Source organism: Orbicella franksi, chromosome 2 (genome assembly GCF_964199315.1).
Source record: "Orbicella franksi chromosome 2, jaOrbFran1.1, whole genome shotgun sequence".
In the NCBI taxonomy this organism is placed as follows: Eukaryota; Metazoa; Cnidaria; class Anthozoa; order Scleractinia; family Merulinidae; genus Orbicella; species Orbicella franksi.
This window is the reverse complement of record NC_138146.1, coordinates 36,874,940-36,900,584: the sequence shown is the minus strand read 5'-3', so window position 1 is coordinate 36,900,584 and position 25,645 is coordinate 36,874,940. Positions and strand designations below refer to the sequence as shown.

General features: G+C 38.0%; 2 protein-coding genes across 2 annotated transcripts; both read right to left on the bottom strand.

Annotated features, from left to right (window-relative positions):
- Positions 1-2: 2 nt before the first annotated feature.
- LOC145479659 (USP6 N-terminal-like protein) lies at positions 3-17,655 on the bottom strand. Its single transcript, XM_081458074.1, has 15 exons — positions 17,184-17,655; positions 13,865-13,932; positions 13,286-13,371; positions 12,420-12,453; positions 11,698-11,778; positions 9,279-9,383; positions 8,802-8,911; positions 8,644-8,692; positions 7,544-7,609; positions 7,266-7,320; positions 6,558-6,652; positions 5,420-5,485; positions 4,736-4,835; positions 3,516-4,303; positions 3-274 (listed from the first exon to the last, which is right to left on the bottom strand). The coding sequence occupies exons 1-15, from the start codon at positions 17,185-17,187 to the stop codon at positions 137-139; spliced, it is 1,845 nt and encodes a 614-aa protein (XP_081314200.1). The 5' UTR covers positions 17,188-17,655; the 3' UTR covers positions 3-136.
- A 3,473-nt stretch (positions 17,656-21,128) lies between these two features.
- LOC145470074 (homeobox protein BarH-like 1) lies at positions 21,129-23,686 on the bottom strand. The gene is made up of 2 exons (XM_081453908.1): positions 23,288-23,686; positions 21,129-22,452 (listed from the first exon to the last, which is right to left on the bottom strand). The coding sequence occupies exons 1-2, from the start codon at positions 23,553-23,555 to the stop codon at positions 22,055-22,057; spliced, it is 666 nt and encodes a 221-aa protein (XP_081310034.1). The 5' UTR covers positions 23,556-23,686; the 3' UTR covers positions 21,129-22,054.
- Positions 23,687-25,645: the final 1,959 nt, after the last annotated feature.

The window sequence follows — 25,645 nt, the reverse complement described above, 5'->3', positions numbered from 1 at the left end:
TGAGCTCAGTTGCTCTAAGACTGGATGACCACCAATACACCTGTGGGACAGCTCTTCGCGCTGTCTCAGAAGTTTCAAACTGTTTATTTACTGTGCCCCGAACTGGGGAGACCGTGTTCGGGTAGCAAATACCAACTCAGAGTTCTGTGATGCCGTACAGATTGGTTTTCGAAGCTTCCCATGTGACATTCTGTAAACTGAACTGGCTGTTTCTGCTAGTGATACTGGACTGACTTCCCGCACGGCTTCTGCGCTGACTCCTCCGGATAGAATTCTGTAGAAAAGGAAAACGATTCGTCAGAACGTGCACAAGGACCGGGGGGGGGGGGGGGGACTCTGTCTACTCGTTACACAAAACACATGAACGAATGATCAAGCATGTCTGTAATCTTACACAAGATGGCATTGCCGGCTACTGATTCCTGAAGGTAGAATTTTAAACACAACCGACCACCAAGCAAGAAAACGTCCAGATTAGCAGGTTAAGACCTCACAGAAATGTTAGAGATTTGAACGAAAGAACGATTTACCGATTACGTGACAAGGTGAAAAACATTCAAATGCAAACGAAAGTGCGTGACGGAATTTTCACTTGCCTTTCTCTCCTACAGTGTTTCCAATGTTAATGGTGCCCACGGGTTAGGAGTGCAAAGCTATGGTACCACTGCGCATGCGTCTAGTAGTCTGTCAAGACACTCAACAAGTCCAAAGGTGCAATAGGTTTTGCAAAACAGTTAGTCCCTAATCTACATAAAAACGAGTTCTTAGGTGTTGGTCAGCGCTGATCATTTTCTCGGCAACTGGCAGCATTTGCATAAAATTACAAGTCCATGCTAGAGATGACAGTCCTGAAATTTGATACGACTTCCCCAGGATTTCAGATTTGACGTGCACGAGCAGTTTGTTGTGAGAAAAGAAATTCGATAGCGCTTAAACCGTGAGCCATGACTTTATCAGAAGATAATCGTTGCTTTGAAAGTTCTTCAGATTAGTTATTAGCTGTTATTTTATCAGAATGAGATGTCAAAGTTCTCACGAATCATTTCAGTTACACCAGTGAAAATAAAATATCTAGGGGTTGTTGGAATTGCTGCTACCTTTTTAAATTAACTACATTACATTTTAACATTTTTTTCAGGTGTTCGTGGCAATAGGTTCACCTTCAAAAGAATGTTACGTGATTTTACAAATAGGTTTTTGTTTTTCAGTTTCAACAAACGACTGGCCGATATAAATGATACAAGATAGTGAAGAGTACTTTTTAATCAGACATTTCCTCAAATTTATTGGAATTCGTAAAATTCACTGAACACTTTCATGCCTTAATGTTCTGATTCATTCTTAATAATTGGAACTAAAATAACGTATCTCTGTAAAATATTATACAATTATTGCCATTCTGACTGCTAACTCGGATTCAATTCATTAGAATTGCTCACTGGATATTTCTGACAATTGCAACATTTAGCTAATAGTAATAAAATTGATCACCAGAATATACGAAGTCTCACATACTCCATATATACGGCTAAAATACCTATTTATGTTGAACGTTCCCTTAAGATATATCGAGACTTCGAGACGTAGTTAAAAAACTGCCATCTAAAATCTCATTAATTACTAAATAAACTAGGCAAAAGTGAAACAAGCAGAGGCCTGTCTTGCGAATGCGTCCAAAAGTGTTAACCATACAAGTAGACAGTCCTCTTCACGCTCTAAATTCACCCTTCATTCAAGACATGGTTGCCACAGACATCAGTTTTCCTGATTAAAAAAAAAATCGGATATAGCGGCAGGCCTCAGCCTCCCATTCGTTAAAGAGTGATAGGTTTACAACAGTTTCACCTTTGACTTCATTATTTAAGGAAAAACATGGTTGCCACAAAATGACCTGAAATATTTCTATCGACTTCAGTGGTATTGCTCGTAACTCAGCGGTATTATAACTTCAAGTTTCCCTGAATTTTCGTCAGTGCCAATTTTCCCCGATTCAAAATAAAATTCCCCAACTTTTCCCTGACTTTGAAGATTGTTTTCTCACCCCATTTCCTGACGTGTGGCAACCCTTCACGAGATGTTCCTTGTTCAACCGGAAAAATTCCTTGCCAAGACCGTGACGTACGTGACTGTTTCGTGACGTTACGTGACGTACCTTTTACGTACGTAACGTGACAGATCCGTGTAGTGTTCTGATTGGTTGTTACGTGCCCGCAAAAATTCAAAAGTGAGTAACAACCAATCGAACCCTTTGTATCAAATCCCCAGCGGGGAAGAATTTGGAGGGCAAAGAGGGACGTCTGCTAACTAACTTAGTTGTTTATCAACTTGTAGTTGATAACGATACACAAACCACCTTAGCAACTCTGTGAAAGCTTAAGGCTGGTTTTCACTAGAGCATAAGCACAAGCACAAGCATAAGCATAAGCACAAGTGAAAACAGCCGCGACATAAACGTAAGCAGAAACATAAGAACGAACCCACTTATTTGTCTTGTGCAGTTTTCACTAGTAACGCGCTCGACAAAAGCATAAGTATAAGCACAAGAAAAACAGAACTGTTCGTTTTTCTTGTGCTTATGCTTATGCTTATGTCGAGCGCGTTACTAGTGAAAACTGCACAAGACAAATAAGTGGGTTCGTTCTTCTTACGTTTCCGCTTATGTTTATGTCGCGGCTGTTTTCACTTGTGCTTATGTTTATGCTTGTGCTTATGCTTATGCTCTAGTGAAAACCAGCCTTGACGTTCGCTACGGCGGATAATAAACCGTAAATGGCCAAGTATTTCACTTGCCCCGCCGACAAAGCCCAGCAGTTTCTTTAGAATTGAAATACCTTTCTCTGTTAAATAACGCTGCCATCTGATGGAATTAACACTGCTACATCATCTACAGAGCACATCTACACCCCAAGGAACCTCCTAATCTTAATATACTTTGCCCTACCTTTAAGGTTATGCATGGCCCCCTTCAAGAAACAAGATCCCTAAATTCAATTTCAAGATAGCTCATAATTTCTCGTTTCTTCTAGATACCTCCTTGTTTCCGCGTTGGTCAAAACGCTCAATAGAATTGACTTTGTGTTTCTCGTTTCTTTTCCGCAAGATACAGCCGTGTTAGTAACGCACACCAGCTTTCCCACAATTTTTTTTTAAAGCGACTGTAAGCGTTTAATGTTGCGAAGTTAAGGTTTTGGTGGCCGGTAATTTCTCTCTTTTCTTAGTTGAAGGACACAAGAGAGCTGACGTTTTCACGTTTTTCTGCAAGCTACTACCTCTTGTGAACCTGAATTTTATTGGCACACTTGCTAGACCCTCTAAAATGTACTCCTAAACAGGTACCTTAGATGTGCAACCCAATTGGTGCCTTAATTGAGTACAAGATCTTCTACTGAACTCAGGGCCCAGGGCATTATTCTCATCTGCAATCTGAGCCTATTGTGTGGCTCGTTCACAGAGGTAGCAGCCCATCTAATCGCTTCTTTATCTGTACATTTACATTAAACAAAAGTTAAAGTGACCTGATGTTCATTCGGGTGATGTTTCCAAATGGGTGACCCACCAGGCTTGGAAGCCATCACAAGCGCATCCACGTCTCCGTTGATTGGTCGAAATGTTGACACCGAGTTATACCCGCCGTCGGTGACTCTTCGCCTCCGTAGACTATCGTCCGACTGCCCGTCGGCTGACGGAAGAACGCTCTCGGAATGAAACACCACTCGACCGTCTGGAGGTTTGTACCGTAACACCTCCACCCCATGCCCGTCGCTCTTCCGGTGGTCCAACCAACGAGGGTCTTCGTGTGGTAAACGCTGATTATGTGGTTCTCCCTGGTAACTCGCCGGAATTTGAGGATGGCGTTGGATTTCGATAATTGTCGACACCGAAGCCTGGCTTTGGTAATCTGTCGGAGTGTCGGGAAATGTCGACACTGAAGTTTCGCTCCGGTTAAAGTTAGCTGGCGGAGAGTGTGACAAATTTGTCGGAACGCCACGAAGGAGCGTTATTTCGGGCGAGGCTGGCGACGGCGGTCTGTCCATGGGCACGCGAATAATTTTGTCCTTTTCTTTATTTTTCCTTGCGCGCGCAGACGCAGTTTGGAAGACGCCTCGTTTCAGTGATGCGCCAGGAGGGAGTGATGGGAACTCCTCCCTGGTAGGAGCCGGCGGCGTGTCCAGTCCCAAACGTTTTAACTCGAACATCGTGGCCTGGAGCATCTCTATAACTTCATCATCGTCATACGGGTACGAATGCATCTTTTCTTGCAAAAACTGCACCACCTCCTCAAGGCCCATCTTGATGAATATTTCTATGAAAGGGGAAAAAGAAAATGTTAATTTATAGATTCACCATATCACAGAAAGGATCTTCTAGGCAACCATACTCGCGGTCGAGAACGTCATTCGAAAACAGTGGGGATCACGTCGTTACATAAGTGAACACAAGAAACAGTCACCAGTCTTCGAGCAAGATTCGTAGCATGAATTGCAAAGCACTCCAATGCGCTACTTAATAGTCACTTTTCAATCGCCCTGTGTAAAACCCTTCATACGAAAATGAGTTTGAATTGCGTGAAATGAACGCATATTTTGATATGAATGGTTTCGCTTGAGGGCCCGTTTTGACACAGAAGCAAAAGGCAACTCGGAAATGACCTTTAAAGTAGTCAATCAGTCGGCCGCGCGCCCTGTCGGTCTGTCAATCACTCAATCAATCAATGAACCAATCAAATTCGACTTACTTCGGTGCATTTTCATAATGTTATACGCCATAGCGGTCAGCAGTCTGTCTCCTTCCAACATGAAGATGTCCCACAATCTTAGCGTCAAGGTAAATGGAACCTAACGGAATAAGTTAATAACAAAGATTAGCATTCTGAAACTTCTCCATCAAATAGAAATTGACTGAAGTCGAACAGGTTATAATAACCACAGTGATCACAAACACCATCACCAAATTCCCCTAATGTTTACGCAACAGATGGCGAAAAATATTTAAAAAATATTTTATTTCCTCTGTAAAATGACCCAGGCTTCCTCTACTGTAGAGGACGCCATGGTCTCAATATTCTGGGTCTGAGGCTATAGAGCGTATTCACTCACGTGTCCAGCAGCCATGCACATTTATTGGAGAAAAAGGAAGTGTTTATATAAGAAAACAGTGGAACTCCCACAGGATTGGTTTGGTACACCAACATGACCACCGTTTCATTGTTTTGGGACAACAATATTGCTGTACATAGTGAAGTCACGTGAAAACACTCTTTTAAAAGCAGCATATCCCCTTTGTAGAACTCGAGGTTCTATGTAACATAATTTTTTTTGGAGGGGGGGGGGGGGGGCAAAAGTTAAATCTCTGACAACAATACAAGCACATGAAACAAATTAAGACTACAAAGAAACAGTACAGCTGCAATTGAACATACCCGATCCAGAAAACATTGCATGAACCACTTGAGAGTGTAAAGACTAGAATGACAACCTTCTTTTTCCTGATGATAGAAACAAACAGAGGTAAACACAAAGACCTCAATGAATTAAACTGTGGGAAAAGCAAACGCTGAGAAAAAAGAGCTGTTGTTTATTACATAACTGCATATCATATCGATATGACGACAAAGCAAACAGTATGTAAAGTAAGGAAGTTGATCTCCCCTCCTCCCCCCCCCCCCCAAAAAAAGGATCAGTAATGTTAGCAAATGTAACAGGTGGTTTGCCACTGGAAAAACAACCTGTACTACAAAACTTGTGTGTAAATGTGCAAAATTGTTCAGTCGTCTGTGTCCATTCACCAAGAGAAACGTAAACAAACTTTAGAGAATTCAGCGCAGAGCGACCACGTTCATCTTAAAATCGAATGAAACCTACGATGTCCGTGTAAGTAAGCTCAATCTGCTAACTCTTGAGCAAAGACGTTTTGTTGCTGATGTCACCTTCTTGTTTAAGGTTATTAATGGCCATTTAGATGTCGACTTTTCTCAATTCTTAGATTTTTATAGCCAAGAGGGCCGTTACTTACTGAGACATTTCAACACTAAATCGTTAAAAAAGAACTATGCCAGGACAGATATACTTAAAAACAGTTACTTTTATAGGATTGTCAATGAATGGAACAGTTTGCCTCTTGAGGTCCGTTCGGCATGCAGTGTTGACAAGTTTAAAGCTGACGTTATTAAATTTGTAACAAAATTGTAAATATTGTTACAGCTTTAGCGACATTATTGAAATTTTTACAGTTTTATGAGGTGATTTGTTTTATATGGGGTCACGCAACTCACCTACACATTATCGTTATGGCTTCTTTTTTGTTTTGTTTTGTTTTGTTTTGTTTTGTTTTGTTTTGTTTTGAAAATCAGCTATTAAATTGTAATAAATAAATAAAATATTGAAATTATTTGAACCATGGCATAGGCCTTACGAGAGTCACTTGGCTGCCATTTAACTTTTAAACACAGCTGTCATAATGTTAATAAATGTATGTTAAGCATAAACAGAAAAATTCTAAAACCTCTGGTTTTGTACACTCAGAGTTTTGAACGATACAGGCTTAAAATTAACACTTACCAAATTTTTAAACAGTCGTGATAACAGTTTCTTTAAAATCCTATCATGATGGTCTTGAAATCTAAGCAGCTTTGGGAAGCCAGGTACAAAGAACCCTTCAAAAGATTAAAAAAAATCATTTATAACAATGACTGCTAAATGTACATAATATGCAATATATCTTAACAATGCAGTACCTACACTAATACACCTACACTGTACCTACTGTTTTATAACTTAAGTTTTAGTATAAGAAAAGAAACAGGTACAGCGTATGATTAATAAGCCAAAGACTGGAGGTAAATTGTAATAACGACCATGCCCTCTACAGCAGACAGCTGTTAGCTTTGTAGTGGCAGCTGTCAAGAACGTAAAAGGCAAACAGCTGTTTTATGTGCATGGATCTTTAATCTACAAAACAACAACCCTACATGTGAGTGAAGTTTCAGAAAAAAATCAAATTCAAGTGGATATTGCAGTTTATATCATTTTTTTTAATGATGATGCATGGTGTTTGAACAGATTGAGTGTTGTATTACATTCATGCAAGACTGCACCAAACATGATGTGTCATGTGTATGTACTGTAGTATAATTATCACCTGTTCTTGCCTGTGGTTAGGATTTGCATAAACTCTTAAATTTTATCAGTCTCTCATTTTCAGTCTTCACCAGAGGCACCATTAGTTTTCCTATTTTATTTATATTAAGTGTAAACATGAGTACCCACCATGCATTGCATGCTTCTTGTCAGTAAGAAGTTGTGACAATGCCCAGAAAGCATCCTACAGGATGAAACAAATGAAAGGATAAATTGAATACTAGTTAACCTTGAGGTCATAAACAAATTCTTGTACATACATACAGTGTACCTTGCATTGAAAATATTTTTACAAGTGTAAAATTTGACTGAATTAATGTCATTTTGGTCATGAAACTTACATTACATTACACAAATTGTAAACTTGATTTCACTTCGAGGACAGATAAGACAGAGACAAAGCTCACCTCTTCATTCAGGTACATCAGCAAAAGAGCTGCTATTCCACTCATGCCTTGACAGTACCCCACCTCCTACAAAACAAGCACAAAATCATCTGTGGTTTGTTTCTAATTCTTGCAGCTTGCTTTCAAAACAGTACCGTACAATGTGCACTACAATACTGTGACTTGCCCCTAAGGCTGATATTTAGCAGGGTTTGAAATAACCGCCGGTCAACAGACAAAGTCCTGTCAAAAACTGGTTTTTTCTGGGTCAAATCGTTGGATGACCAGACATTTTGTTCCATCGTTAACACTTCAAAGGAAAATTTGATTCAGAGCTAGTTCTAAATTAACTTGTACATTACTCGCACTTGTGAGCCGATAGGAAGCGATAGAAGGAGGCAAAAGTGTAATAATTATATTGATTTTACTGAACATGCTTCTTATGTGTCGTGCATTCCGTACTTTTTGCCCTGGACATGAGATACTTCCACAATAAAAGCTCACTAAATGCACTTGCTTGATATTTAAGCATCATGCTGAGGGGGGTGGGGAGAAGCACTTTTTAAAGAGCTATGATGAAATGCATATTTGTCCATTCAAAATCGTTTTTTTGGCCAAGCAAAAATAGATTTTACTGGACAACTTGACTGGCATCAGCCAGGAAAATATTCCAAGCCCTATTTAGTGTCACTGTTACATTGCTGTAAATGTAATATCTTTTGGAAGGAGAACCTAATTCCTTAGTTTGTTTTGTTCAATACAGTAAAACAGGTTTAAGCATAATTGGCCCTTTTCCAAATTTACTTCACGTAGAAGTTACAGAATTGTCTGAAATTGCCTCACATACATGTTGGAATATATTGTAGTGTAAATTAGAAAAGTAAACCATGGAAAAGGGCTATTGGCAGCAGACACTACCATTCATCTGTATAAATTACATATGTCTGTAAAAGCTATTACGTAGTTAGAGGAGCCAAGTCATAGAAAATACAAATTTATACAAATACAAAGGAAAATATAATGAATTAAAACTAATAAGAAATTATTTTGCCCTAAATTCATTTTTTTTTTTACAGTAAAACACATATGGTACAATTTACTAACTTGAATAATAAACTTACCACATTATACATGGAGTATGCTGCAAGAACATGAAACAGGGCTTGTTGCCTAAATATTCCAAAAAGTGAAAAAGTAAATATTATGTAAAATAATGCCTGCGTAATAAAAAATAACCATAACATACTGTGTCTATAAAGAACACAAGTGTTGATCTTACTTGATTCCATATCTATCTCTAAACATGATGTGATCTCTGTATGTTCTGTTGACATCAAGGTCAATTTGCCGAATATCAGGAGACTGTGCTCTTGCAATCCTTTTCATAGACTAGAAAAAAGAAATCATTAACTGTCACTGCAAACCCTTAAATTCCTCAAAACATTATCAGAAACTTATAACATTGGATGTATGATAACAAACTGTATAGGTTTACCAACTACATGTACCTCAATGAATTGATTGCTAATGCATGTAAATGTAATACCAACAATGTCAGAAGTGCAGCAGCTCTTGTAAGCTTGTAGTTCTTTTTTCTGTCATAGTGTAGCAGCTGTTATTGTTTTGGGACTTTTGCTTCTGTTGTTTGTTTTGTTCCTATATCAAAGGGTACCGAGCCATTCATGTGAGACCTTACAAGAGCTGCTACCTGACCCAACGTTTTAACATAAGCTGTGTGTAACACACTCTCAGTTACCTCATAAACTGTGCTCCTGTTTGGAATGCTATCAATGCCAAGAAGATTTTTCCAGGTTTCACCTCTCATGGCGTTTGGGATGCCTTTGTAGATCCGTCTCCTCAGCTAAAGCATTAATAACTACTTAATAACTGAGAGTGAGGTCGTTACGGGAAAATCTCAGACTGAGGTCAATACGGTAGGCCAAGGTTTGAGATTTTCCCGTAACGACCGAACGGTCGAGGTTATTAAGTTGTTTATTATATGGCTCACGAATTAAAGAAAAAAAAAAATTTTTGAGCAGAAGTCGTCAATGTACATCCGGCGATGCGCGCGTTGACCGATTCATTCATCGTCTCAAACCCAGGGCAAAACTACACAGTCAGTGAACTTCATTACTGTAATTCTTTACGGGAAAAATGACTGTCACAGCCCTCAAAAAGGTATTTTAGTATCGTGGAGCCACAACTTGATGAGGGAGTTTTTCCAACTTTTGTGGCAAAACGTCAACGCATATAGAAAAGACAGAAAGTGCTTCAAAATGGTCCAAACCAACGGTCTTTCGGTGAAAGAAAATACTAATGCTTCAGAATGCACTGCTCAGAATAACTCAATCTTCGCATTCGCTTTCGACAACATATCTTGGCCTTTTTAATTCTGGGACTTATGAATGAACTTTTCAAGCCTTGTGAGCATCTAAAACTTCCTGCAGGTATCAGAAACACTGCTACCAACAGAAACCGCCCGATTGTTTACACCTGATGATCCCAGAAGCTGATTTTCACTTGCTTGTGTTGAAGCGACGGAATCTATTTGATGAGAACTGAAACGGAGTTCAATATTTTGGTAATTATTGTGACTAAGATGATAACTTATAAGTTTCTTCGTGGTTTTCTGCTCAGGATACGTGACACATCTGCCGATGGTGTCTTTCACTTAGCGATTTTAGCTTTACTCGACACTCGGCAAACTTTGATTGTTTTTCACTAGTGCTCACCAAGGTTACCGGTAAGTCAAAAACGACTTCTATGTAAATTTCATTAAGGAAAAATCCCTAAACTTTTAGCTACTCGGAATTAAATTTACTTCTCTTACTGTTTTTAATCGGCTTTCATCGTTTCAATGCACTTGAATTTTCCGAGCCAGGCTCCTCCTAATTTGCATAATCCGTTATCGGCCCGTGGGCATTACGGCTGCATAATGACTGCTCAGATCTCGCTCTTAGCTAATCAGAGCGCGCGTTATATCGGCCACAAGCCAAAGCCATATAATAAAGACATATTACACACAACAACTTCACTTGAAAAATACAAATATAAAAAGTAACCACACTTCAGTACATGTAGAGTACAAAATCTAATTATTCCAAGTAGGGCGGGTAGTTTGACAAAACAGGCCACTTTCATCACTACTGCATGTAAAAACTCACTCACTCACTCACTCACAGCTCAAAACTCAACCAATACTGTTGAATTATATGTACCATATTGTAAATACCACTGCCTTAAATAATGTACTTGAAACATCAAATTATCAGAACGCTCACTCATTGAAGCCTATGGTAATCAAAAGGGAAGATAATAACACTAGCTAACTTTGAGGTTCACAAAGATGCTTGCAAAGATTTCTACACTACAACTACTCAAACCGGGCTAACTAAAAGAAAACAAACCGATCAAAACATAAACTGAGAACAATGGACTGGTACATGTAGTTTCTAGTGACGGCAAGTAATGGTCTGTTTGATGTGGAAACATACATGTAAACACTATCGACTCCTAGAGCTGCGTTAAATGCATGCTTAGAGATTTAGCCCTTGACGGAGAATTATCATAAATGCACATCTCGCTCAAAAAGTTTAGCTTAAAAACTCATTTTGCAACAACTAAACCAAAACTGTTAAAAAGGGTACAAAATTTAGAATTGAAACTAGCAAATCAGCAAAAAGGGAAAGTTTCCGGAGGGGCTCAGAACACTTTGCATTTTGTTACAAACTATTGTTTGTATTTTTCAATGTTAATGACTAATTTCAGAAAAAGATCACTACCCTTTGTAATGTTCTGATTGGCTTGCTCTATTCCAAGTGGCTGGGTACAAGTGGTCGCAATAGCATACATACATGAAGATTCTCTTTCTGTAGTTCATATTACTAGTAATCACATGTACTACATAAACAAGTTTACTTAATTTACACAAGTTCATGTTAATAATCCATCCATACATGGACAATACATGTACATACACTATACAAAATTGTACATGTATGTACTGTCCCTAACATATGCTGCAGTCAGTTTAAGAATTTTCCTTACACCTGCAGCATTGACCCTTGTATTGGAGACACTACATACAATGTACTGTACATGTACTGCAAAGCATTTAAATGCAGAGAATGAGCATTTTTAAGGTTGAACTTGTTTAAATTGTTTTAAATATTCACCTTTTCTCCACGTATATACTTATCCCAGTTCTTTACCATCTTTACCCATTTCTGTGTTCTCTCGCGTTCTAATGTCAGAAGCTGTGCAAGGAAGAAAATAATTAATAACTAGAACAACACTAAAGAAAAAAAAACAACTAAAATATAACAGTTCTATATCTACATGCATCTACAGCCCAAGGCTCAACAACATACACTGTACATGTAAATGTATATACAGTGCAGTGTTCTCTGTAAGCACTGTAGCCAGTGAAAATGATTGTCTGCACCACAAACAAAACAGATGTCATAGTACACCCAGTGATCTATCTGCCTGTGCGTCCCATGTCTCAGACTCATAATTTTCCTAAAAGACGCACAGGTATAGTCTCAGATGCGTCCCATTGGATACAAAAAAATTACCTTCTCTCTATTACGATCATGACTTGATGACTTTACTTCTCTATTTATGAAAAATTTCAAAATACATGTCAAAGTAAACAGCATGTGATCGTGAAGCGAACGCCATTACATTCTGGTCATTACAGGCTCAATTTTCATGATCAGCGGTATTTTACAGAAGTGTATGTTTTTCGATTCCATGCATGTGCTTTCTGTCTCTTCCTGCATGCTTTTGTAATGGGGACATTGTTATTCAAATTAAAATCTTAAAAAACCCTCATGCGCTGCATTACAATATGGAGTAAAACGTGAAGTAAGACTGTGGCTGTCAATATATGTACCTTTTCATCTCGCCCCTCAGGAAGCTGGTTTTTGCTGTAAAAAAGAGAGATGTTCAGGTAAAAGATTAGCAAAGATACAAAAAATGTACTTTTGCAATTCTCACAAAATTTCCCACTATTCCAAAATGTACAATGTATATGTAGTGGAAAACTATAGACCTTGCAAAAGGTTGTTTTCTGTTACAGTGTGGACACTTGAACCATGAACACTCAACGTTTCTTGGTACATTTTTCATTGACCACAGAATGAGGACTCTTCATATAATGTAAAGAATAATTTTAATATTTAAAATGCTAACATTCTATATTTACTTGAAGAGACACCATTCTAAAGATGCCAAAAAATGTACAACATAATTTGAAGTGTTTATGGTTTGAATATCTTTACTGTAATATTTGTGCACCATTTACTTACAGAGCTCATTTCGTCCCTCTTTTTTGGTTGTGCCTTTGTATGCCTTTTACTGTACATTGTACACATGTTTGATTTGTATATAATACATTAATACATGTACAAAATTCTCAGTTTGTGAGCAGGTGGAATTTAACAAATCCTGAAATCTGATTGGTTACAGGAGCAGGTGAAATTTTCCCATCCGGCCTGCTCACAGCGGGCCAAATTGTGGAGTTGATTTATTTTCGTGAATAAATAAGTGGGAATCATCGATCAATGCAAGTGTATCTCTATTCACTTTTAAATGGCAAGGAAAGTCACTGTAAGTTAGTAATTTCAAGAGTTTTTACATTGTTAGAGTATGACTGGTTGTTTGTAGCTTGGGATTGTAATGACACATAATCCTGTGTTTCTCATGCCGTACAATTTAAGTAAAAAATGAGACAATTTCCCACAAAAGAAGAATACTTACTGGAGAAATCCATATCTGTCAGTTATTTTGTACACAAAAAAGTTTGCATCCTCCCAGTCATCTATCTCAGCATTTTCATCATATCCCTAGAAAATATTCATGCACAACAAAAAAGTCAGAAAATCACTGCTTCCCACATGGTACATGTACATTAGGACATTTATCTAACTTTTGTACTACAGTGCAGCTCAGATATATCCGAACCAAAATATACACGTAATTTGCGTCAGCCCAATATGCATTTACGCGTATGCATATACACAAAATATGCCCGTATAATACACATAGTTCGTGTATATCTGAGCTGCACTGTTAACATGTCCACAGTGTTCTCTAACAATCATTCTCTAAACACAAACAAAAATCAATATGTACATCCAGCTCGCAAAGAAAGACCTGTTTAATCATGGACTGGGGCAAGTTGATTTTGCAGTAACGTCATTAGAGATTCTGTCTGTCTGTCTGTCTGTCTGTCTTGGGAAAATTTTTAAGGAAATTTCTATCACAGATCGTACTGTAACAGAAGAACATTTGGGACATAGAGATGCAGCACTTTAGCTGCTGCTCAGAATGACTTACTCTGTCATATTTTGCCACAATATTCCGTCTTGTCTTCTCGTAATCCTCATCTATCTCAGAGGAAAAGCCTGAAGAACAAAATAAGAATAACAGAAAATGAATTCATAGTTTCAGCCAAATATGGTTAATTGCTACTGCTTGGGCAACAGGAAAAGCATAGAATGCTGAACCCTTCTAAAAACATTCCATGTACATCTTTCATTTTCACTCAGTTTTAATGAAACACACAATCATGCAGCAACAAAACTTCTGAATTTTTTCATGAACTTTGTACACCTACAGTAACACACATTTTCACCTCAAAGCTTGTATCTAATAGTTTGTATCTAAACCCACAATCATCCAAAATAAATAAGAGAATAATTAACTGTTTAGGAACTTGTATTTACTTACAAGAAGTGAGCATCATTAGCCAATGTACAAACATGGACTAAGTAACAAGCTACAAAAATTCAGTTGCACTCATCGCAGCGTACAAAAGCAGTAGTACAGATACATGTCTGCACATGTAATTTGTATGACTTTTGTCTTAACTTTAAAGGTTGTTCACTCAGTTCAGTCAAAACAAGTGCTTGACTGTAAAATAGTTGCTACAACCTACAGTGTGTATACCAGTACTTAGAATGTTTACAACTACAGCTGTAGGACTAATTTGATATTTTACAATCAAAATCTCGAAATTTCTTGTGGTTTTAAACACTTCATTATTAATATTTAATACCTGACATCCTCTTAAATTTCAATTGCATTCATCTCAGTCATCGACAATAACAACTGTGGGTACTTTTGCAAATTTATACATAATTCAAACCGACAGGCACATTTGTGACAATAATATGCATAACCTCCAAAAAGTTAACTAAGAACCACAAATTAAGCTTCTGGTACATGTATATGTGCACTGTATTTACATGTATGCTGTTTAATTACCAGTAACCTGCTTTAATTTATCAATACTCAGTGCTAATGCAGATACTTCAAGTGGTCCTCATGGTGTTAAGAAGACCACTAGAACTGCATTTGCAGGACTTCATGTTATTGGAATAGCATGTGCTAAATGTCATAATGTTAATATTTACTGTTCCTAAAACCACCCTCTGTTGACTGCTGTAAATGTATTTTCTGAATTTGGTTCTGGAGCATGTATTGAAAGTTTCATAAATTTATTATGTATTGCTGATGCTTAGGGTCCCAATAAGACATGACTTTTAATTGGTACATGTATGGTCAACAAATTTTGACAGCCACCCAGGAGGAGCATATTTGTTCCCTAAAATTTTTTGGCACAGTTTCCTTTAATAATAGAGATTGCTTGTTTCCTCAAATTTATCCCTTGCATATTTGTTTCAAATATTTCTCGTTCCACTGAAATAAATGATGAAATTTGCTTCTTGCCCAAAACCACTGGAGGGCCCTCCATTTTGGCGTGACTTACTTTGGAGCAACACGTACATGTATGAGTGAAGCTGTCATTGGCTTAAAAGTGCAAAAGAATGCAGTTGGCATAGTATGACAACTCAAATTACTCCAAAACTGAACCAGCTTTGTTGTAACAATTTCCGTTTACCTGGAAAACTATACAGCTCAATTCTGCCTGATGCTGATTGTTCACATTGTTACATTCATCCAATTGCTTTTTACAGACAGGGGTATAAGAACATGGGGGCTGGGCTTTTAAATGGCATTTATAAGATGACACTTTAAAGAGGGTGGTACTCAAGGAGATACACTGATTCAGTTGCAGGTGCTTTAGAGTGGTTTTCAATTCAGTGTGAAAAGTATATGTAATCAGGCAATTACTTTGGTTTTGGTTTTACTACAGTTTGAGATTGGCTGAGAAGTCTATCAATTGGTGAGTAATTGGTTTGGTTTGGGTTTGTATTACAACACTCAATTAAAAACTGCTCTAAAATCAAAACACAAGGGAAGTAGTTATAGATAGAGGAATGATTATTTGAATTTGTTCACTTCGGGGAACATTGAGGATCTCAGGGAAACAAAACTCATTGTTTCCCATAAGGCCAGTCACAAGTGCTTAATACTTTTCATTGCATCTATGAGTGAGTATTTGATGAAGGCCATAATTTGTTCAGGAAAAAATCTGCTGTAAAACTGCATTGAATCCACAATTACACCTCAAATTCCCATATACATGTACTACAGGTCTATTATCAAGAACCTTCAATCAGGCTGCAGTCACAGTAATGCTTCGTGTTCGAAGCCAACAAAACTAATTATTACTAAAAATTCACTGGTTTTGTCTTTGAAGTTACAGTGGATGAACCACTTGCTGTGTAAGTCTACAGAACCACTCCATTAACTAGCTGCATAATTTATATTCCTAATTCCTAATGTCTGAATCAAGCTATGATGTAAAACATTTCTCTAAACGAGGAAGAAGAAGATATCCTCTGAGCTTGATAACCTCCTCGTAAGGATTATACCTTAAAACAATATTAGATTTAAAAGATGATCGGTTGTTTGATTTGTACTTCACCATTGCCAAAATCCTCTTGATAGGGAATTTGACAGTAGGCACGTGTGACTGAAAGAAGCTACATGTAAACCTAGTAAATTTCATTTTACTTTACGAGTTACAAGTCCTTTTCTGTCAAACGTGGAGGTAAATGTCGAAGTTGGTGTCAAAAAGTCAACTGCGAGAAATTCCATCGAAAATGTGTCGAGTAAACATACTTAACAAATTAAAATGGCGACAAGAATTATTTGCTAACCTCCCGAGACAAAGAAAAGACGGGGAAAAGAAAGAAACATCGTTCGGATATATTGAAGAATGACAAGAGGCTAGTTGAGAGGTTTCGTTTCGCTTCACGTGGACATTTTTGAAAGAGTTTTCAAGTACCACTAAAAGTAACATGGCTGTTTACGATGATTTCACCGAGCAAATGATGCGAAACGTAAACGAAAATGAATTCTCCTAGACAGATTTGCCGATGATACTGTCACTACTCAAGGATTAACAAGAGAGCGACGATAATATTTGAAACAGAATTCCAGGCATTGTTTTGGTCTGAGCAGTCTCGCCGCCTTTCGACAGAAGAAAACAAAGCGTCGGCTTATATTTGAGCAGTTCGTTAGTCAACTCATCGACATCTCTCGGCATGATAAAGGACCTTTAGCACGAAAAGGCCATGACGTCGTCTTACTGAGACGCTCTGTGTTATACCACACAAAAATTAACTCGACACTTCTTCCGCCTAAAGATTGTGAGACTGTTGACGCAGTAACGTGACTTAGAACGGACATTTTCAAAAAGCATTTATCCACGATAGAAGTGAACAACTAACAGGCAATAACTCACTCATTTTGACGATCGATAGCTAAATTCACTTTATCCAGATGTTGCTGTGGCGTAGTTGCGGGTCCAAGTACACAAGTAAGTTCATAAGGCTCCTGTTTGTCGTTCGTTCAGCCAGTTTCCTGTAAAACACGGATCGTAGTAGGGAGTTGTACAACGACAGCCCAGAGAAACATCAACACCACAAGGAAATTGCTCACGAATCCGCCGCAATTAACGTCTGATAACAAGCTATGTACAAGGTATTCTAAGAAGGAATGAGTTCCTTGATAAATGGGGCATCTTTCAATGTAACAAAGTCGTTTACGAGTTACAAATCAAGGAGAAACCTCCCCCTTGTTCGCCATGAATTTCAATGTATTCGCATTGCAAGTGCATCCTGCTAGACCGCATTGCGCAGGACACTGCTTCAGCCTCGCTCTCATGAGATAACTTTCCCCGAACCCTACCCCGCCAAGAAACCAGCTACAATACACTCATGAAGGGGAATATCTGCTTCAGATCAGTTTACAAAATTATTAAACTAATAAGTAATCAGATCATTTATTTAATTTCCCGTGAAATTTGGTATAATTAAGCACTTGAAAATTTTTCTAAGACTACAATTGCACTCGCCCTACGTTAGAAAAACTTTGGAATCCTGGCACACATCAATTACGAACCATGCTGACAATAATGCGAAACAATTACCAAGACAATATTCAATTTTATTTTGAACTTCACATTAACATTTTTTACTCGCACACAAGCATTTCTATTGTTTTTATTATAATTTTGTTTTTTTCTTTCACACTTTTCTTAGTATATATTTTAACGTTCGCGCTCTCTATTACTCGTTAAAGACTGCAGACTGGTAGTCGAAAGCTCGTTTTAAACAAATTTTTAACCAGAGATCGTTTTTCTATTTTTCCAAATGTCTTATCCTGGTTACTCATCTACTTTTAAACCAAATAATAAATAAATAAATGAAATCTATGATATTGCTATTTTCCGTATAACATAAAAATGCATTTTTTGGTTTTAGTCCCCCTGCTGGTGTGCTGCTACTCCCGCTGCTACCACTTTAATTTTAGCGTTGGCCGTTTACAGACGAAGGCTGCATGTGTGCAGTAAAGCTCATGTTGATGTAAGAACATAATAACATGAGGTAGAAAGGAGTTGTGAACTGTAATCCTGTCAATATATGTCAAGGGCAACCTTGGCGTGATGGGCAACTTTGCTAAGTAACAGTTTTGAAGATGAACACGAAAAATTAAGTTAGCCCGACACAACGTAGGTTACTTGCTTTTACACTGCAAGACTTCGGCTGGCCACCATCCTTCTTTAGGTATAGAGGAAAATTACAAAAGATTTCATACGCAATCCATTGTAACACAACTTGGGATAAGGTGACAGGCCGTTGACAAGTTTTTCAAATAGGTAGTTAGGTTTTATCTCAGACATCATCATCATTATCGCCGTCATCATCGTCATTGTCATCTTTAAAGATGGTAAAGCCTATTAGGCATCAGACCAACTTTTAAGAGTTCGGAAACTGTGGTAGGTTTAGATCTAGTGTTAGATTTGTCGACTGCTCTAAGTTAACTCAGTCCTTAACATGTCTCTCAGTTTCTCCTTACCACACAGGCATCCCGAGCTCGCTATCAGATTACCTGGGAATAAGCGGTGTTGTGTTACAAAGATGCGATTTATAAGGGTTTGTACGAGAACGCAACGGTTTTGTTTAAAAAGTCAATTATTCTTATATATCGTGATTTAAATCTAGTTACCCTGTTGTTGTATTGTATTCTTTCTTGTTCAGGCCAGCTCCTCAGGCCGATCATCTCACGCGATTTCGGCGAGTTATCGTTGCGACCCGTTGTGTGGGTTTCCACTGCTAATTATAAAAGCGAAACCCACACAAGTCACACAACGATAACTCGCCGAAATCGTGTTAAATGGGCCCGAGGAGCTGGCAAACCACAAAGAATACAACACAGCAACAGGGTAAGTAGATCATATTTACAAAACATGCGAATAATTACCTTTTTAACCCAAACCGTTGCGTTCCCATACAAACCCTTATATAATAAATCGAATCTTTGTTTTTCAACTAGTGGTGGACATTTACTCGAGCAGTGGTGCGAAAATAATGGCCGTTGAGGAGGAAAGTTTTGCCACTCTCGCCAAAATATTAAAGAGTTGGAGACTTCGGGGGGAGAACGCGAGCGCGTTAAACAAGCGCGTGCGCGTTACACGAACGCTAAGCGTAATGAGAAAGGTTTCAAACTTTGCGCTCTGCCTTTAGCTACAGTTTGGAGACTGGTAGCGTGACTAGGGAGGGGTTCCCGCGCTGATTACCTCAGGAGATACCAACCGCTGCTCGAGTGAAACAATGCTTTGCCAGCTGACTAAAAAAAGATTAAGAAGGAGCGAATTCCTTTCGGTAAAAGCTTTTCGTTTACAAGGTTGCTTTTCTTCCAGAAGGTAATTAATGACTCCATTCACTGCCCGGCATTTCTGGACTAGAGCTACGGTTGTAGTAGTGACAGTGGTTGCGCCGGCTCTAGCTAAAACTTTGAATCTGTCGAAATCAATCTCCGATTTATTAAACCGAGAACATACAGCGGAGTTCCGATTTCTCGAACCCTCAGTTTTTGGAACCTCCCGATAACTCGAATAAAAAGTCGTTTCCCCTCCTCAGTCAAACGCTGTAATTTTACCGTTCGATCTCTCGAACTATTCGATTTTTCGAACAAATTTTCGTTTCCCTTGGGGGTTTGAAAACTCGGGATTCCACTGTATAGTTAAAATAAAGCTGGTGATCGAAAACATTGTTAGCCAGGAAGGGCGTCACTAAAGATGTTTTGGATCTGGGACTAGTAATGAATATTTTTCATGATCCTTTACAATGCATTCACAGGCCGGGGGAGTGTACTCCCAGAAAAATCGGGAAGGGGTGTGCAGCCCGCACTTCCCAAAAGCCTTACCCTATTTATGACCAAAATCTGCGACTGATATTCCCTACCCTATTTATGACCTGACCAAAAATTCGAAAACCTATTTATGACCTAACCCTTAAATCAAAACCCTGTTTCAGACCTGCGTTATAATTAGTTCCCTAGTTTAGGCCAATGTTAAATTACCGTAAACATAATTTGTGAAGGGCGTTTGTTGATTTTCTTTTCGATAATGATGAAAAAGTGGCTTCTTCTTAAAAACATGCCCATATCAAGGCTAGAGTGCAAAAACCATACCCTATTTATGACCAAAATGGCCAAAATCAGCTAAAATCGATACCCTATTTATAACCAAAACAGCCGAAAAACCATACCCTTTGAGGCCCCACATACCTATATAGCTCTTACAAGGGAGTACCCCCCCCCCCCGCCTCCCGGGATTCACAGCACAGTTTCTGTCTCGTGGGATGAAGTGGCGAGAGATGTCAGTCTATGACGTCATCACGAGAAGAAATAATTGGGCGTTTGAGTCCAGCTAATTACTTATTGATTTATTAATATAGATAGACCTGCTCAACACTGCTTATCTCTTTATCAAAAAGTCGAATAATTAAATGAACAAAACTTCGTCAAGCGTAGGAAAAAAAACTGGGGTAGTTGGTATTGAAATTTCAAGATTAAAGTTGTCTTTGTTACGTATCGACAGATCTATTAAATGCCTAACAAAATGGAGTTTTCCAAAGCGAAGGAAAAAACTAGAATTTATTTAATTACAAGTTTGTTGGAAAGAACAGCAGCTGATTTCTTATTTCCCGTCTGCACAAACACCAAGTTGACACACTGAGTCTTAATTTCGTTCCATTATCTGTCAAATCTCTTTACACAGCCTCTTCGATCAGTTAAGACTTTCTTTTCTTATTAAAATCCCTCATATGTCCATTCGTTATTAACTCAAGGTGTTAGTCTAACGCTCATAAACAAAAACGTATTCTAATTGAGTACACAGGTAGGTTATACGGCAAAAGATTTTACTGAAAATTTGGTTGTAGTGCTAGCTTTAACGTCTTTAACTGACCTCTTTGTGTTACTACTAGACATGAGAAAACTAACGAAATTATTGTTAATTTCCAAATCTATATTTTATTTTTTTTGTAGCTTATAATAACGCAGCTGTGTCTTATTTTCCTGCTTCGACACAATGAAAGACTTGAAAGATAAGCAGAGAAAAATTGATATTGGTTGAATGGTTGGTTTTGACACCAACGCTTTACTCCGAAGCAGCCATTATCTTGTCGTGAAATGTTTAGTAACTGTGATGTTTGCTTTAAAGTGGCTCTACTAATGTAATAAGGAGAGGAAATTACAGCTTATAGGCGGTACTAAAATTAATATTGTGAGTTCGAGAGAAGAGCGTACGGAATCCATGGTTAAATTCAATGGTTGTTGAACTCCGTTGAGCAAAAGAATGCGTGCCCCAAATCGATCTGAGGCTGATTTGAAGGCAACGGCTGTTGTGTATCTCTGTTGTTTAAGGGCTAAGGACGCCGCTTTCTTGTCTGTCGTTTGTCAAACCGGCCGTTCCTTTGATGGTGCAGACCACGCCCATGTGCAATTTCTCTTGATTGGCAAAATACTCGAGCTCACTTCACCTTCGATCTGATTTGCACTTCTCCTAAACATCCCATCAGCCAAAACTTTGTCGCTTCATGTGCCATGCAAACTAAACCTTTTAAGTGTCGGCCTGCTAAGTCATTTAGACTTTGAAACACGATTTGAACTTTGATATATTCAGATGATAAAATAATCGCTACTTTGGATTCATGTGACAAGCCTATAACAAAAAAGTTCGCAGCGTCTCAGCTTACAAACCTAAGTTATAGTTAAGTTGTATTTTGATAGGTGTTAGTTCCTCTGCGATCGATTTTAAAAGCTTAGTTAGGGCTGGTCTTCTCGTTTTACCAACACTTTTTCACTCGCCATCTCCCTTTCTTCTTCGCCCCTTTTAATCTCTCGATTATCGTTTTCTGTGTGTGCGCGGTCTCCTTCCATACTTCCCGCAGGTTTGCTTTGTTTCGTATCTTTCTTCCACTTCATCCTTCTGTTCTGGAACCATGTTTTTACTTGCGTCTCGTTCAAGCCTAAAGTCTGAGCAAGTTTAGCCCGGCTTGAGGTGTCGAGGTATTTCTGATCGGAAAACGTTTTCTCGAGAATGCGTAACTGAAGATCGGTGAAGACTGTGCGAGATTTACGACATCTACGGCCGCTCGGAGTTCTCATGGTTGGCTTTAGACGAAAGTAGACTGGGAGAGAATTTAGAACCTCGGGGCTCGGATCTGAAATGCGTTAGAAAACAAAGGGTCAAACCAAAATCAAAATGAATTAAATTAAGAAAAAAATACCACTAATCGCGACGAACGATAAGAGAAATCAGTTTACATTCTGAGCAAAAAATCGTTCCTATTTGCTTGTCTTCTGCTGGCTGAAATTCACCAGTTCGAAAAAGACATTCCCCTGAGCCGTGAGTGTTAAAGTCCTAAAAGCAATTGTAGCAGCAAGATGTTCTCATTTATCTCTTTAATTATTATTGCTCTCATGTATTTATGTCTTCCTCTTGGAAACTATCGCTTGTTTTTTGCGGTGACTAAGGAACGAGTCTCAAAATTTGGTCGAAAAAATGCTGCTAAAATCAACCTCATAGCTGTTTCTCTCCGCCGGTTAGTTAAGCGTTCTTATTCAATCAATTTACTTTCATATCTTTAAAGATAAAATACGCAACTAACCAGGATTAAACGTGTGATAATACGAAGGCAGATGAATAACTGTGTTGACCAAGAAACCAGCTCAAAGTAGAAATGTACTTATGACGAAAACGTGAAGTAATACCGATTAATTTACGCCAGGTATTTGCTTTTTGTCATTAACGGCTCAAATTTCGTTGATTTCCTCCCCGTTAACAACTTTCCCACAACTCTGGTAATAAATAACGTCCTGTTAAACGCTTGGAATTGGTATTATTATGTATACTTTTTTAATTTGGTCGCAAGGAAGCCATCAGTGTGTGGCGATCAAGGTGTCGATGAACTTAGGTTAACTTAAAAGAGAAAATCGTAATTTATAGGCACGCCCTGTTGTCGTAAGGAGCCTGAAACTGTTAAAGTTTGTATATACCTTGATAAACTGACGTATGTTCTTTGCGGCTTCTTGAAAATATGGTAGGCATTCCAAAGTTGAACGTGTTGCTGCTACTTGCAGAAACTTGAGCGGGCTCGTGTCCATGATCCTGTGGCTGTTTTGGCACCAAATAAGGTGACTGCCTTCTGACTAAGAGATCATCGATTAAAAACGAAGGTCGATTTGGAGGACTACGAGGTATGGCCGGGTTTTGCATGTACGGAGATTGCGGGTATAAAAGCATCGGATCTTGCGAGAAGAACATTGTGGCGTTTTCTGTTTTCAGAACAATGTGTCAACACTGTTTTTGCTTCACTGCAAATGAGCTTTCGGGGAGTTTGCAATCACATTTAAGAGTTCGACCATTTAGAGGAGTGTCAATTCTATACATCACGCGCTTTTGTTTTCATTCACGGACAAGTTCATTTACATGATTGACAGTTAAAGATGTATATATGCTTAAATTTAGATTTCTATTTAATTATTTCTGAAGATTATAAATGTGGGAATCATTTTCAAATTAAATGCGTAATAGCTCAAATGAGTTCCACCCGTGCTGGAAAGTTGTGTGTAATTTCTTTTATGAGATTTATCCCATCAGCACCTACTCAAGCAGAAAATGGCGCTCGTTAGAACCTTTTTTCAAGACAAATTTCGGTCAATTAGTGATATCAAAATCTTTAGACGTGCCAGTTAGAAACAATTATGTTTATAATTCCAAGAGAGAATTCAATTGCTCATAATAATAACAGAACACACTGCAGTCAATAAAAACTGGCTTTCTTTATGTGTTTAATTAAATACGAAGCTTACGGAAAGTGAATAGTTGAAAGAAAGGTTTTAATTTTGTCATGTCGAATAAATATCCGACACCATTACATTCATTATTTAACACTTGCTAACTGTAAAATGTGCGGGAAATAATTTTAATCCCTCGAAAATTACCTTGCCGTCTTGAACGAAATATTTCAAGGTAAAATAGGATGTATGTGGTTGTAAATAATTTTAACACACTTGAAATAAATGCACTGAAGAAACGCTCAATTGCTTCAATGCTTTGAGAGACTTCACATCACTAAACAAATATAATAAATGAACTACAGCCTACCTTTAGCTTTTGTTATTACCATTAACTGTCAAATTACACAATGTCAAGCACGAATTTTGCCTTTGATTGAATGTAGAGGAAGCGTGAAGTAATGGCTTTCAAAATCAGTTGTTTACTTCCATTGAAACGCGACCAGCAAAGGAAGACCTTTTGCCTGATTTAGATTTGAGGTTTTACCACGCATTTGTTTTTAAGTTGTTAATAAAATATTACGCATATCAAAAAGGAACATGAGAAAGGTTTCACCGGTTGAAGACAATCGACCTGTCTGATCGAAGTGAAACCTGATCTTCTTGAGTTTTAAATTCAAACTGAAACTTTCTTGGAAAAATTCAAGTTTTCCCTATTAAGTTGTATGTTACAAGGAAACGCCGGTCAAAGCAAGGTTTCTTATTTCTATTGACTTCCATTCCTCAAGCATGCAGTTTTGTAAATTTATTACATCTTTATGAGATGATTACAGGTATCTGGTATTTTTAAGGGTAAACGCAGTTTAAACTATCCATCTTTCGCGAATGAGATTTGAGGTCCTTTCAACTTTAAAATAAATCAAATTAAAATCAAGAAGGTGTTGTTTTTTTTACACAATTAAAAAAAAAAAAAATTGAACGAACTGACAAAATTTTATGATTCACGTTCCGCTAGAGAGCTAGGCGTAGAGCGCAAAGTTGTAAATCAGCATTTTAGGACAATTTAGCCTTTCAAAAGCCATGCTTCGCCAAAAAAGTTTAATGAGCGTGCCGAAAAGTAAACAACTTATAGAAGACAACCGGTTCGCGGCTAAAATGGAGGAAAAACTCAGTTTGATTTCCGACTGCACCGGAACTTTAAAGTCAAACATTTTAAAGTCAATATGCACGTAGCTGCTATTTTTCGAAATTAAAATGAACGATTTTCGTTCGACTTTGCAATTTGCAAATTGTAAGGAATATAAAAGAACTTTCACTCATCGGAGAGACATTGAGAAGATATTTGACGGACAGGATCAACAAACACAGAAAATGATATAACGCGAGGATCAGTTTAGGTTTTTCTCGAGAGGTGGCCATGCTGATTTGAGAAAAAAAATAATTAAGTCCTGGCCGGGAGTCAAAATAACAGTAAAAATAATAAAGTGCGGAGTAAAATTATGCAGTTTATAAAAATAAAACCTTGGGGAGTAAAACTCACTTTGTTCAAGCCTTAACTAAAATGGGAACGTTCTGTGGAGAAGAGGAAATTTAACGTTATCTTCATTTTCTAGTAAA